The 15,155-nt window shown below is 55.9% G+C and overlaps 1 protein-coding gene and 1 long non-coding RNA gene across 2 annotated transcripts; both read left to right on the top strand.

The window, feature by feature from the left end:
• Nucleotides 1-140: 140 nt before the first annotated feature.
• LOC121852794 lies at nt 141-1,347 on the top strand. Its single transcript, XR_006086239.1, has 3 exons — nt 141-206; nt 437-492; nt 956-1,347. It is a non-coding gene; the product is annotated as an uncharacterized LOC121852794 (long non-coding RNA).
• Nucleotides 1,348-2,492: 1,145 nt separating this feature from the next.
• On the top strand, nt 2,493-14,813 carry sf1 (splicing factor 1; the record flags this gene model as incomplete). Its single annotated transcript, XM_042346693.1, is given in 8 exon segments — nt 2,493-2,869; nt 4,686-4,817; nt 7,761-7,836; nt 12,232-12,384; nt 12,902-12,991; nt 13,340-13,523; nt 13,918-14,033; nt 14,706-14,813. Coding segments are annotated over 8 exon segments (920 nt in total), but the record flags the coding sequence as incomplete, so codon positions are not given.
• Nucleotides 14,814-15,155: the final 342 nt, after the last annotated feature.

Here is a 15,155-nt window from a genome sequence, read left to right as displayed (position 1 = left end):
CAAAGGTACGCACGTGCCAAGGCATCTCGAGGGCGCGATAAGGCGCCGGGTCCATCGCCGGGATTGTTATTGTTATATTATTATATATTATGTATTATGATATATTATTCTTCTTCTCTCCCTCGCGCTGCGCAGTGTGTCTGCAGGACAGCGTGTTGGCGTTCTGGAAACACGGGATGCAAGGAAAGAGTCTGCTCACTAACGAGGTGATGCGCAAACGGCTCGGGCAACGCGTTTACTCTTGGTCCGTGCCCACGGGCACCGTCCCCCCCCCCCCGCGGCCGCCACCCCCCCCTCTCTCTCTCTCTCTCCCCCCGACTCGGCCTCGTTCTCCACCACTGTCAAGCCCCACCGGGACGCTGTGTTGCTGTTGTTGCTGATCTCTCTCTCTCCCCTCTCTCTCTCTCTCCCTCTCTCTCTCTCTCTCTCGTTTCAGGTAACGCAGGAAATTACGGATGAATCCAGAATTTTCCGGGTTCTGGGGACTCACAGGTAACACGGGATGAGATTCCTATAGACTAATCGATGGACTGATCGGTTGACTGACTGATCGATCGACTGACTGACTGATCGACTGACTGACTGATCGACTGACTGATCGATTGACTGACTGATCGATTGACTGATCGATTGACTGATCGATTGACTGACTGATTGACTGACTGATTGACTGACTGATCGATTGACTGATCGATTGACTGACTGATCGACTGACTGACTGACTGATCGATTGACTGACTGATCGACTGACGGACTGATCGATTGATGGATCGATTGACTGACGGATCATTCGATGGACTGATCGATTGACTGACTGATCAATCGATTGACTGATCGATCGACCGACCGACCGACTGATCGATTGAATGACTGGAGAGGGAATATGCAAATGAATCGATGAAATAACGAACACCTGACCCCCTCGTTCCCATTCCCGACCCTTCTCTCTCCCCAGGGATATCATCTTGGAAAGCCGACCGATAGACAACCCAACGGCTCACAGCAACATCTACCTCCTAACCGGCCATCAGAGCAGCTACTGAGACCCCGATTTACCCCCTTCTCCCCTTCCCTGAGACCGACCCCCCCCACCCCACCTTTCCCCCTTTGCCGCTCTCCACTCCCCCAAGACCTCGTTCCCCCCACCCTCTCCCTTACTCGGTTTCCCCTTTCGTCCCTCTCCCAAGACCCCCTGACCCGCTTCCCCCTCGCCCTATCTCATCGCCTTCCCCCCACTCCTCCCTGTTTCTCCCGAGCCCCCCCCCCACCCTTTTGTACAGACCCACGAAGCTTTACGCATTATTTAATGACCTGTATTTAGTCTCTTAAAGTAAAAAAAAAGTTTTAGATTCTTGTGTCCTGGACTTCCCTTCGGATCTCTGTCTCTCTCTCTCTCACTCTCTCTCTCTCTCTCACGCGCTCTCTCTCTCTCTCTCTCTTGGGGTCTTGGCCGACAACAACTCAACCGTTTATTATCCCAACGATCCCGACCTCCGACCCGGCGCCTTATCACGTCTTTGAGACGTCACAAAGCGCGGCAAAGTGGAGCGAGAACCGTGGGCTCCGAGGGAGAGATGGGGGCCTTCAACCTCTCCGCACCCGCCCCCCCTCCAGAAATCCATCCCACAGTCCCTTCGCCTCCCTCCCCCCCCCCCCCCCACCGTCCCTCCTCTGCCTCCTTCAAGGCACGACTTGGGGACAAAAAAATTGGCTCTCGATAGACAACCCAACGGCTCACAGCGACATCTACCTCCCAACCGGCCATCAGAGACCCCGATTTACCCCCTTCTCCCCTTCTCTTAGACCCCCCCGCCCCGCCTTTCCCCTTCCCCCTTTGCCTCCCCGCCCCCCCCCCCGCGAAACGTACAGTCACTACGCTCGACGGCGCGAGCCGCGAAGCGCTATGAGGCGTCGCGACAAAGCGCTGACAAAGCGATATCGACGACAGGGATTATTATTATTATCATCAAATGCCAAATTTAATGTGTTGGGGTAATTACAGTGGGAGGAGGTGGGAGGGGAAAAAAAACACTCCCGCCCGCGCCTCCTTCGTGTCCGCTAAACAAAAGATTTTTTTTCTCTCTCCCTCCTTCGCGCCCGCCCGCCCGCCCCTGGAACGAGGGTGCGCATGCGCCAATAGCCCCCTTCGTCTGTCCCGCCTCCCTCCCTTTGTTCGTGGGTGAGTGGCGTGACGGCCAACCAATCAGCGACGTCCAGGGTGAAACGGGGCGACGGATTCCTATTGGCCGAAACCGGTGCGCGGGGCGGGAGCCGCCTGTCGGGTGATTGACGTGCCGATCGATCGAATCGGCAAGCGGGGCGGAGGCGGGGCAAGAGCGCCCATTGGTCGAGGCTTGCCGCGCAGGACGTGCGCACCAAGGGGGGGAGCGGGCGTGCGTGGCGTGCCGAGCGGCCAATCAGCGGGCGGGGCGGGGCGGAAGGGGGGGCGGGACCGGCCGCTCCCATTGGCTGGCGGCCTGACGCACTGTGGGTAGCGTGCGTCGGAAGCGAGCGGGCAAGTCAGAGAAGCGCGGAGGCGCCGACGGGAGAGGAGGGAGGGGGAGAACAGCTCGCGCTCCGTCCGTTTGTTTCGTCCGTTAAGGCCGCGCTGAGTCGGTCACTTCGCCGTCGAGAGGCCTTTTTTCCCCCCGTCCCCCGGAGCCCTTTTTATTTCGGTAGTAGTCCAGAAACGTAGCAAAAGCCCGGAGGCGACCGGCGCTCGACCCAACGTCGACGACTCGGGGAGGAGGAGGGGGGGGAAGGCCCGCGCCGCCGCCGACGACGACGACGACGAACGCCGCCGCCATCATGGAGGAGCCCGGCCGCTTCTACATGATGTCTTCCTTCAGCCAAGCGGCGCGAGAGCGAGGTGCGGCCCAACCCCCCTTCCCTGGCGCCAGCCAATCGGGCGCCCGGGTGGCTCTGAGTGGCGCGCCGACCGGCCAATCAGGCGCCCCCACTCTCTCTCCCCCCCCCCACCCCCCCCCTCTCCCGCCGCGCGCGCGGGTCGGGTCGCGGGCCGTTGGTGCGGCGCCTCGCGCCCTTGAGTGACGGGCCGCGCTGTCCAATCAGGAGCCCGCGGGCGGTCGAGGTGGGCCAATCGGGCGGCGCGGAAGTGGGGGAGGGGGCGGGCTCTGAGCGAGGGCGGGAAGGAAGAGGCGTCACGACGCGCGCTGCGGGGGGGGGGAGGGGGCGGTCAGTCAGTGACGGCGGTTTGAGTGACGGGGCGGGTGCCAGCCAATCAGGCGCCGGGCTGGGTTTGACTGGCGGGTGAAGCGGCCAATCGGGGCGGGCGGTGGGGGAGGGGGAGAGCGGTCCCGCCCCTCGAGCCGAGCCGCCATCATGTCGTCGACTTGTGAGGGAGAGAGAGAGAGAGAGGGGCCATTGGGGGTGTGGAGGACGGGGAGAGAGAGGGAGGGGGTGGAGGGTAGACTGGGGGGGGTGGGGGGTGCTCTCTGGGACCTTTACCCTCTCCCTCTCCAGGGAATGGCCTCACCATAATAATGCTGATCGATAATCACATGGGATGATTGTGTTTGCGTTGTTATGACTATTACTGTCATTGCTGCTGTCGGTGACGGTGGCGCTCACCGGCCCCAGTGGTTACCGTCCGCGCAGCCCCCACCCACACCCCCACCCGGCGGCGGCGGCGACGGCCCTCGTCACCCCCTCCCCCCCCCCCCCTTTTTTGGCCCCTTGGCCTCGACGGGGCGTCCCGAGGCGCTGCGAGGGAACGCGCCGCAGAGTGGCGCCGCCTTTGCCCGTCGGCCGACAGACAGACAAAAACAAACGAGTAAATAAAACCACTTCTTTCGGGTTCATTTAAGGCGTTCTCCTCCTCCCCCCCTCCTCCTCCCCCTCCCCCTCCCGCCCCCTTCTCTGAGGCTTGAGGGTCGGGGTGGTGGAGGAGAGAGATGCCGATAAACTCGGGGGTTGGAGCGCTCGCCTCGCACGCGAGAGACCCGGGTTCAATCCCCGGCGGCGCCAAACCTTGGGGCGAGTCCCCTTACCCCACACACAGCCCTGATTAATAATCCCTCCCCAAGACAAAAAAAAAACCCAATGATAAATGGGCCATTTTTCGACCCGCGGCTGTTTGTGGGGACAGACGCCGCTGCGCGCAATCGGCCGCCGCGTTCGCCCACAAATATACGGCCGATTCGCTTTGCCGTCTATTCAGCGAAGCGCTTCGGGACGTCGAGAAGACGTGGAAAGCGCTATATCAAACGCAACGATTATTATTATTATTACGTATGCGGTGGAGGCTCCTTAAGATGGACACATTGGGGCCGGGTTTTAGGCTTCCCCTAAATATATATTTTACATATATATATATACATGAAATGTATATAATATATATCAAGATGCGCCTTTTTGACTGTGCGTTCAGCCGTACTACTGCCCCTCTACCCTCCCTCATCCCAACTCTGCCCCCAAGCTCGGGTCCTGATCCCTAAGGTTTTGAGGGCATTGAGGTGGTCCGCAGCGGGAACGATCGATCGACCGGGGTATAGGGTCCCGCAGTGCTACTCGCTGCGGACAGCAGAGTAGAGAGAGGTGGCCCCGCGTGCGTGTGTGAGATACTTTCGGTCACAAAAAATGTTTTTTTTCTCCTCTCCCCCCCCCCCCCCCTCTACTCCCTTCCCCTCCTCTCTGCACCTCCCCCCTCCCGGGAATGTTTCCAGATGACTTTGGCCAGAAGAGGAGGAAGAGAAGCCGGTGGAGCAGTGAGACCCCGGATCAGAAGACCATTATCCCCGGAATGCCCACTGTGATCCCGCCCGGCTTGACACGGGAGCAGGAGCGAGCTTACATCGGTAAGGAGTCGAAACCAACTCCGCGTCACTTTACAGTCTTAAACCCCCTCTTCCCATGTTATTTGCGGTCTAGTCTTAATCAGCCTTAAATCACAGTAGAGAGGCATGCGGCTAAGATGTATTTCAAGTGTGTGTGCGTGTGTGTATATATATATATATACCTACTTTTTTTTAAAAAAAGAGTTGCTACTTATTTCAGTTTGCTGTAATCTCGGGGAAAATGCTGATCTTGTTTTTTTTTGTTAACTTCTGAATATTGGGGGTGCCACGATATAAGTAAGTAAGCTATAAGTAAGGTGGTCTTCTCTAACCCCCCCCCGCGTCCCGCCCGTAATGTCTTAATTATTGAACAGGATGTGCTTTATTTTCTTTCTTTATCGTTTGATGATGATGTATCTTGTCTCCGCACAACCATTCCATCAGCCCTGGCGACGCAAGGGAAGAGAGGGTTTAGTTTTGACTTCTTTTGGTGGTTTCGGCCGATTTTGGACGGTATGAAGACCTTCGCTGGGGTGAGTCGCCTTAAGTGACTCTCCCCGCCCCCCCCCACCCACCCACCCCCCCTTCACTCCCCTGGAGCTGGCACGTGGGAGTGAGATTTATTGATTGGAAGCGACCTTGACCCACTTCCCCAAGGTCGTCTCGCTCCAGTCCATTCTCTCTCTCTCTCTCACTAAAATGGATGTTTGTTGTCTTGGGCAGCATTGGAAACGAGCTCTCTTTCTGCTTTCCCCCCCACCCCCCCCCGTTACAGGGTGCGAATTGCTATGGCAATGAGATTTTCTCTTCCTCCCCCACCCCCTTAACCTGGCCCGTGATTGCCTCCCGCCCCCCCGCCCCACACACAAGTTAATTTGCCAGACACCTCACTCGGTGACTCTCAAATAACTGGGCTCGGCTCGTTTGCTCATCTTCTGAGGCTCCAGGACTTGGTCCGAGCACCGTTCACTGTCTATGGGCCTTCAGCCTCTCTGCCCCCCCACCCACCCCAGGGTCCCCCGCCTCACCCCCCGCCCCTTGCCTCCTTCAAGACCCTGCTCTTCGACCGTGCCTCTGTTCATCTACCCCCATCCTCCCTGCCTGGTGGGGTGGTCAGTGGGGGGGGTCCGCTGAGCTCAGTGAGGTGACTGACTGACATGGGTGATGGAAAGTTGTGCAGAGAAAAGACCCGGTTTTGACCGTTGCCCTCGGGCCGGGCGGGCACGGGATGTTTTGCTGCCACAGAGATCAACACTCCAGACAGGCTGGATTCTCACCCACCACGGCTGAATTGGCTGATCTTCGACCTCGACTCATGGTGCCTCTGGCCCCATCACCTCTGGCAGGGAGTCTTAAGACGGTTAATCCTTTTGCGCCTGCAATCGATTCTCAAAAGAGAGAGGAGAGTTCTCCCGCTCTCCCTGTGTTGGGCCTTCAGTCTCTCTGCCCCCCCCCCCACCACCCGCTGGAACAACCCTAACCCTAACCCTTCCCTCCTTCAAACCCTGTCGCAAGACCCTCATCTTCGACCGCGCCTTCAAGGACCATCCTACCCCAACCCTCTGTGCCCTCCACCCCCTCCTGATCCCAACCCCCAGCTCAGGTCCGAATCCCTGACTATCCAGCGCCTTGGGACGTCCTCCTGACGTGAAAGGTGCTGCGTTGAACGCAGTGTGGTGTGTGCCGGAGATTTGCACACCCGCACACGCGCTCGCACAGCTCGACCCTAACAAATTGCAAACAGAAAGGGATTAACCTCTTAACTCTCGCTCCTGCCCGACCGCACGGAGGTGTTTGCTGCTTAGAAACGCAAACCAAACAGCTTGGAGCCTTACGATCAATCAGCTGACTATCCAGCCCTGACTGCACTGTCGAGCTCTGCGTTCATCTCTCTCTGTCTCTCGTTGTAAAATGTTCAGTTACACAGGGATAAAAATGCAATCATAACGGTCTTATCCTCGTTAAGCATTGAACTGTCTAGAATCTGTGCAGGTTAACGTATTCTACTGTTTTTTTTAAAAAAAAAGCAAGAGAGGTGTTTGTTTTTAACCTCCGACCCCGCACCACCCCCCCTCCCGGGCCCCGCACCCCACAACCCCACCCCTCCCTCTCCCCAACATTTCCGGTTTTGTTTTGACAATAGTTACCGGCAGTGTTCCCGAAAAGCCCCCGTCTCAACGGCAACTCCTAAGTGGCTCGCTGGCTGGGCAACGGTGCAGGGCTGGAAGCAATACGTAGCCCCGAGACAGAGTTTAACTCGTACCCTCTGCTGTTTGCCCTGTGGATAGTCCAGGCAGTTTTTTTTTTATTAAGGACCCCTTAACCTCCTTTCTCCCCCCCCTCCCCCTCACCCCCTCCGCAATTGGAATTAGCTCCAAAGTCATCCCTGTCTTGCGTACTGTATCTGTCCCTCTAATGGTCATTAGTGGCCGGATCAGTGGTCCTCTCGCTCTCTCGCGCGCACCCCATCACCTTTCCCGGTGTCTGTATCACCCCCCGACGCAGTTACTGCTTGGGTTTCAAGTGCTGCCTCTCCCTTTTTTTTTTAGTCCCATTAAGCAGCAAATGATATACATTTATATATTATCTATTTTCCGCGTCACTATTGTGGTAGCTGCTGAATAATAACGTTTCACCCCGTGTGCGTGTGCGTGTGTGTTTTTTTTTTAACTTAACTGTACCTTGCATTAGGATATGTGCGGGAAACTTGTCAGCCCAGTAATTAACGGTCCTTTTTGTCAGGCAGGAATTTGCTCCGGGTTTAATTTCAAAACCGCAAATGTTTTCCGAGGCTTTGCTTTGTTTTGTTTTGAGAGTGAAAAAAAAAGCTAGTTTTGTCTTTCCAAAAAAAAAAAAAAAAAAAAAAAACAAACTACTACTCCGTAATGTGTGTTAACTTTTTTTTTGAGAATTTATGTAACTTTTCTTTTCCATCCTTTTTTTTCCTAACCTGGTTACTTCCAGTGCAACTACAGATCGAAGACCTCACTCGTAAACTGCGTACAGGAGACCTTGGTATTCCCCCAAACCCTGAGGACAGGTTGGGACAGATTTTTAACCAACTGACAGTAACCGTTTTTCCTTTTCAATTACTGTACTTGGTGTCCTGGCATTGTAAAGAGATGTGTGATGTTGCTCGGGTATTTAATGCTCTCGATTTAATGATGGTAATCTTTCACTGACCGCTTCAGTACAGGAGATAATAATTATTATTATTATTACTATTATTATTAATGATGATAATCCTTGCATTGAATGATATACCACGTCTTCGAGACGTCCCACAGCGCTTCACAGGATTATACCGTAAAGTGGATTGACTTATCTTTTGTGGGCAAGTGGCGCGCAGCAGTCGTGGATTGAAGTGGCCAAATTATTATTAATTCTTTTTTTTTTTTTGAGGGATTATTTCCCGCCCCCCCCAACCCCCCCCACCCCGAAAAGCGATCCGCCAATCGACTAACCACTAGGTTCCTGTTTATTGCTGTGTAAACAGACGCGTGGAGTAAGGAAACTTGCCTAACATTTCGCCCCAACCCGCCCGGGGAAATGGAACCCGGGTCCTCTCGCTTGCGAGACGGGGGCGCTGACCGCCGCGCCCCGGGACTCCGCCGGCGCGGGACGTCGCCCGGGTTCGGAGTTTAAGGTCGAAGAAGCGATGGTTGCAGGGACAGCTGTGCTCTTTGTTGTGCCTCCGATGTTTAGGGCTGTTGCTGTGAAGCTCTTGTCGGCTTAAAGGCTTTGCGATAATGCTTTGGTTAATCCGAAGGTGGTGGGGGGGGGGGGGGGTAGCAAGAGGGGCGATGGGCTGCTTCTAGTCTCCTCACCTCACCTGTCCTGGTCTATCTGGGTTCAGCCCGTTTGCCCCATCGCCGTCTCACCTACTGCTGTTCTCTGTCTCTCCTCTTAAACACCCCCCCCCCCCCCTCCCGCACCCACCCACCACAGCTGTGCCCAGCCCTCCCGCCATCATTCTGCGCTCATCACATTCTCCTGTGTGAAGGCCACGAGTTAAGCGTTAACCGTGCGGCCGACGCGCAGAGCAGCGAAGGAGCCTCGTTCTGCGAAGGGGACCGTTGTGCAGTCACCAAAGCTCTCGCCTTCCCGGTTCCCTCACCACACAGCGCCCGTCAGCTCCGGCCCTGGACTTGCTCGGTCTCGGTATCCACTGAGCCCACCCGGCAGAGGGCGGCTTAACTCCATAACTGGCCTCAGCCTGCTCCACGTCCACGCCCCCCACCCCACCACCAGCTTCCGCCTCCCCACCCCGCGGAACTCCATCCCGCAGTCCCTCCGCCTCGCGTCCTCCCCCCAGGTCCCTTGCCTCCGTCAAGGCACTCCCCGTCGAGTCAGCCCTCCAACCTCCCCCAACTAAATCCCTCACTGTCCTGCCCGGCGCCTTGGGACGTCCTCCCGACGTGAAAGAAAGGCGCTGTGCAAGCGTAATCCGTTGTGACCTGGAACTCCTTGACAGTGACTTGATTCTCATTAGCAGCGGCTGTCCTGTCAGTAACACAGAGCTCAATTTAAATGCGAGAGAGAGGGGGAGAGAGAGAGAGAGAGAGAGAAACCAGTTAAAATGTCCGCGGCTCTCACCCATTTGGCTCCGAGCGTCAGTTCAATCCTTCGTGTGACAAATGTGTTTTCCTTCCCAAACCAGTCTTTTTAACCCAATACATTTTTTTCTGCATCGATAATACTTTATATATTTTTTTTTTTGAACGCCAGAAAGTTTCGCTCAACTTAATCTGTATTTTTTTTTTTGTTTCGCTATTTGAAGGGAGTTTTGTTATTGCAGGTCAAAGTTAGGGGGGGGGGGGGTTGTGTGTGTGTGTGAGAGAGAGAGAGAGAGAGACAGACCCCATCTTATCTGCAGGAGAGAAAATATTGAGAGAGGCTTCTGGACTGAGGTTATGAGGGGAGGAGGGGGAGGATTTCTGTGTCGCTCTCTAGTTTACGGAGGAGGGGGGTGGGGGCGATCGTTAACCTTTTTGATTCTCTTAGCGGTTGAGAGAGAGTGCGTGTGTGGTGCGGGGGGAGTGGGGGCTCGTTATCGAAAGCTTCTGGGGGAGGGTGTGTGGGAAAAGGGGACTCGCTCGTAATCACCCGCTGGTTTATCGCGCGGCGGTGGTTAGCTCGTTGACGCCGCTCTTTGCCGTCCTTTCGAAGAGCCGGCACAGACGCCATGGGCCCGAATGGCCTCCTTCTGCGCTGTATGACTCCCCATGTTCGGGTTGCTACGAGACTGCTTGCGAAATCATGAAACCGTCCCCTCCGTCCCCACGCTCCTCTGGCGTTGTGAGTTTAAACTCCCCAAGAGTTTGATTAGACGTAGGATTGTACCTCTAAATGATTCTTCCCTCCCCCCACCCACCCACGAGCGCCCGCCCCCCCCGCGCGCGCGCACGCCTTCTTCTTAATAATAATATTAATTTGAAAATAGCGCCTTGCCACATCTTCGAGACGCCTCAAAGCGCTCCGCAGCACATACTGTAAAGTGTAGTGACTGCATTTTGCGGCCAATTGCGCCCGCCCGCGTCTCCCCCCCCCCCCCCAAACAGCTGCGGCTCGAGGTGACCCATTGAATTGTTCTTTTTGTACAAAAAAATATACATATTTGGACCAAAGCTGTCTCGTCACAACTCCAGCATCATTGTATTGAGATCAGAATCTGTTTGAAATGCTTTTATTATTATATATCTATATATATATATATCTATTTTTGTCTTATTTAAAAAAGGATAATTCCCCCACCCCACCCCCACTCCCCTTAACCAAATTCTCCCGTTCACTCTCCTCGTTTTAATTTTAAAAAAAAAAATGATCATTTAGCAAAAAAAAAACAAACCCACAGAGCCGTAAGGTTCGGACTCAATCAGCCAAGTTCTTACAGGTGAAGTGAGTGGGGTGTGAACCTGTGTCTTTATCTTAAAACAAACTATATATATATATTTTTTTTTAGAAACATCGGGTGCTTTTGGAACGAGTTAGGTTCTTTGAATTAATATTTACTCACCATGTGCGAGGGGAGGAGGGGGGGGGAGGGTTGGGAGGGAGCTGTGGAACGGCGAGGGGTGGGGGGGGGAGCGTGAGAGAAAGGACTACGCTGTTTTGAGTTTGCTAGCGGAACCTAACCCATCTCTCTAGCACGGTTAGCGGCTCGGATAGAGACAGTGTTAGCCAGCAACTCGCCTCCCCACCTTCAGAGGTGAAGGAACTGCGAACAAAAAAAAAAAACAGCCGTTGCCAGCGACTTATAACCAAAAAAAAAAAACCAACAAAAACAAACCGTAACCCTTTTTTTAAAGCACTTCTCGCCTCACCAGGGAATTAATCGCTTCTTTTTGCTAGGACAGACGTCGAGGTTCGGTGTCACAATATTATTATAACCCTCGCATTTCGCCATAGCGCCTTAGCACGTCGTCGAGACGTCTCACAGCGCTTCACGGGGGTATACCGTAAAGTGTAGTGGCTGTGCGTTTTGCGGTCAGAAACGCAGCAGCCGATGGCGCCCGCGCCCAAGCGGTCACTGTTCAGCCGACTTTATTTAACTAGACAACCAAAAAAAAAAAAGGCAGTTTAATCCAGTTATTCACCCCGGGACGGAGCATTGAAAAGACTTTCGCCTTAAAATAAAGTTTCAGCTTAAAGATAAGATGCGTCTCGTCGCCCGGTTGGGTAAAGGGGACTTGCCCCACCCTCTCCCCCTCCCCCTCAAGCCCTCTTGTCACCTCACCTCGTAAACTCTTAATTGTTCAGGGGGTCGAAGCGGTGCAGAATTCCAGATGGTTTTATACCCAGGATGTTTTAAGATAGCCCCCAAGTCCCAAGCGCCTTCTGCGGCTCCTGTCTCTGAGGGGTTCCGAGAGAGAGAGAGACCCTGAAAGAGAGGCATCTCAGACCCACCTCTCTGTGGTGGGGCGAACTCTTTTTGGGGTGCAGTGGGGTGGGGGCCAGAGAAAGGGGACTGTAGATCCCTCGACTCCCGTTCCTTATACACATATATATATATATATAGGGGTGAATTCTATTTCCTAACGAACAAACCACAGGGTCTCTGAGCTGCCCCCAAGATTAATTACCCCTTTAACTCTTCCCCCCCCCCCTCCCCCCCAACCCACCCACCCAGCCAGCCTTATCGCGTCTCAAATCGCTTCGCAGACTATACTGTCGAGCGTAGTGGCTGTGTTTTGCGGGACTTATCATAGCGACGGCCCCCACCGCCCACCCCTCAACCCCCCCCCCCCCCCACCCCACTCTGTTGCAGCGATTGCTAGCGGTTGTAAGATCTGAGTTTGGAAGGCTGGCTGAGCGGGCTCAAAGGCAGAGGAGTGTAGGAGAGAGGGAGAGAGAGAGAGAGAGAGAGAGAGAAGAGCCAGGTTGGGGTACCCGCAGGCGTGTGCCCGCTGACTGGGTGTGTGCTTCCCCGCCACAGGTCTCCCTCCCCCGAACCCATCTACAACAGCGAGGGCAAGCGGCTCAACACCAGGGAGTTCCGGACTCGCAAGAAGCTCGAGGAGGAGCGACACAATCTCATCCAGGAGATGATCGCCTTGAACCCTGACTTCAAGCCTCCCGCCGATTACAAGTGAGCGTCTTCCGTGCGGGGATCAGCCCCCACCGCCCCGCGGGGCGGAGGGAGGCATTTGCACAGCGCCTCTCGCGTCGGGTGGGGGCGGGCGGTGGGGGGAGGTCCCAAGGCGCTGGGCATTACAGGCAGGGATTCGGACCCGGGGTGTGGGGTGTGGGAGGGTGACCGAAGGCGCTGTCGAAGAGGAGGGTCTTGAAGGAGGCGAGGGAGGGAGCGAGGGAGAGGAGGGACTGTGGGATGGAGTTCCAGAGGGTGGGGGACAGAGAGGCTGAAGGCCACGGCCACCGTCGGTTGGGGCTTCGGCTACAGGGTTAACAGGAGCTGAGGGGGAGGATTCCCTGTCCCCAGTGACTGGTCTGACCTTCCAGGTCCAGTAACTGAGGACCTCTGCGCTGGACAAGAGAGGGTTTTAATGATGGAGCGCGGGGTGGGGTGGGGTGGGGGGGGAAAGGGAGGAGTGAGTGAGTGGTTGCCGTGTGCTGATCTGTGTGCGCATGTGTGTGTGTTTACACAGGCCACCAGCCACGAGGGTCAGTGACAAAGTGATGATCCCTCAGGATGAGTATCCCGAGATCAACTTCGTGGGACTGCTGATTGGGCCCAGGTATGTCTGCTGTGCGTCTGTCTGTCTCTCTCACTGTCTGTCTGTCTGTGTGTGTGTGTGTGTATCTCTCCTCTGTGTGTGTGTGTGTGTGTATCTCTGCTCTGTGTGTGTGTGTATCTCTGCTCTCTGTGTGTGTGTCTCACTGTGTATCTCTCTGTCTCACTATGAGTGCCTCTGTCTCTCTCTGATTCTGTCTCTCGTTCACTGGGTGTCATTCTCTTTTGTTACGCGTGTCCCCTCTCTTGCTGTGTGTGTGTGAGTGTCTCTTGCTGTGTGTGTATGTATTCGCCTGTCTCTCTTTCCCACACCTCCCCCCCCCCATTTCACCTCTTCCCTCTCTCTTCTCAGGGGAAACACGCTGAAGAACATCGAGAAGGAATGCAACGCCAAGATCATGATCCGGGGGAAGGGCTCTGTGAAGGAGGGGAAGGTGGGCAGGAAGGATGGGCAGATGCTTCCAGGGGAAGATGAACCTCTGCACGCGCTGGTCACAGCCAACACGATGGAGAACGTCAAAAAGGCCGTGGAGCAAGTAAGGTCTCGCCTGCGTGTGTGTGTGGGGGGGGGCACGTGTGTGTGTGTGTGTGCGTGTGGGGCACGTGTGTGTGCGTGTGTGTGGTGGGGAGCTCTCGTAACGAGACTGTTCCTCTCGTGCAGCGTCCAGCTTGAAGCCCGTCCCGCAAGCGAGAGGACACGGGTTCGATTCCCAGACGGGTGAAGCCTTAGGCGAGTTTCCTTATCTCCCCCCCCCCCCCCGGTTAGTCAACGGGCGGCTCACCTTCCGGGGAGGGGTGTAATAATAATCCCTCCCGGCCCAGGGTGGGGTATGGTCTGGCTGTTTGAGGTGTGTGGTTGGGGGGGGTGTGGAGAATTGCTCGCGGGAGCTGGACACCCCCCTAACGGTCGCCCGCGCCCGTTTGCCGCAGATCCGGGGGATCCTGAAGCAGGGCATCGAGACCCCGGAGGATCAGAACGACCTGCGTAAGATGCAGCTGCGGGAGCTGGCGAGGCTCAACGGTACCCTGCGGGAGGACGACAACAGGTGAGGAGGCTGGGGGGGGTGTCCTCCCATCACCAGCCCCCTCCCCACCTCAGTCTTTCTCTGCCTCCCTCCCCTGTCGTGCATCCCCCCCCCCCCCGGACCCACCACTCCACATCTCCCTCACACGCACTCTCTCTGTCTCCTCTCTTTCTCTCTTTCAACCTTTCTCTGTCCCCCACTCCATCTCTCTCTGTCGTCCTCACACGTCTGTGTGTCTCTCTGCCGCTCACTCGTCTGTGTGTCTCTCTGCCGCTCACTCGTCTGTGTCTCTCTCTCTCCCGTCCTCACACATCTGTGTCTCTCTCTCCCGCCCTCACACGTCTGTGTCTCTCTCTGTCCCGTCCTCACACGTCTGTGTCTCTCTCTCCCGTCCTCACACGTCTGTGTCTGTCTCTCTCCCGCTCACACGTCTGTGTCTCTCTCTCCCGCTCACACGTCTGTGTCTCTCTCCCGCTCACACGTCTGTGTCTCTCTCTCCCGCTCACGCGTCTGTGTCTCTCTCTCCCGTCCTCACACGTCTGTGTATCTCTCTCCCGCTCACTCGTGTGTGTCTCTCTCTCTCTCCCGCTCACACGTCTGCCCGTCTCCCCCTCTCACACCTCTGACTCTCTCCCCAACGGTGCCGTTGCTTCCCTGTGACGCTCAGTCCCTCTCCTGCGTCGGTTGTTACAGGATCTTGAGGCCCTGGCAGAGCTCAGAGCCGAGAAGCATCACCAACACCACCTTATGCACCAAGTGCGGAGGAGCAGGTCACATCGCCTCCGACTGCAAGTTCACCAGGTCAGTGTGCAAGACGACGACGACAACAACAACAACAACACGTGGCACTTACGCAGTGCTCCTTCAGGCGGTTTGATGGGGAAACCTGACCGATTTGGGAGGGAATCTGATAAGCATTTGCCCCGTAGAGTCGTGGCGAGCCTCACGAGCGAGAGGACCCGATTTTCCGCACCCCCCCCCACCCCGACCCCCACCCGCCCGCCAACAAATAATAATTTGGTCGCTCAATCCACGGCCGTTTGTGGGCACGTCGCCGGGCGCAATCGGCTACCGTGTTCCGCCCACAAACCAGCCACTGCGCTTTCCGCGCGGTGCGTCCCGTGAAGCTCTTCGAGGCGTCAC

This window comes from Callorhinchus milii, unplaced genomic scaffold (assembly GCF_018977255.1).
Source record: "Callorhinchus milii isolate IMCB2004 unplaced genomic scaffold, IMCB_Cmil_1.0 Scaffold1355, whole genome shotgun sequence".
NCBI lineage: Eukaryota > Metazoa > Chordata > Chondrichthyes > Chimaeriformes > Callorhinchidae > Callorhinchus > Callorhinchus milii.
This window is presented reverse-complemented; position numbering and strand designations above follow the sequence as displayed.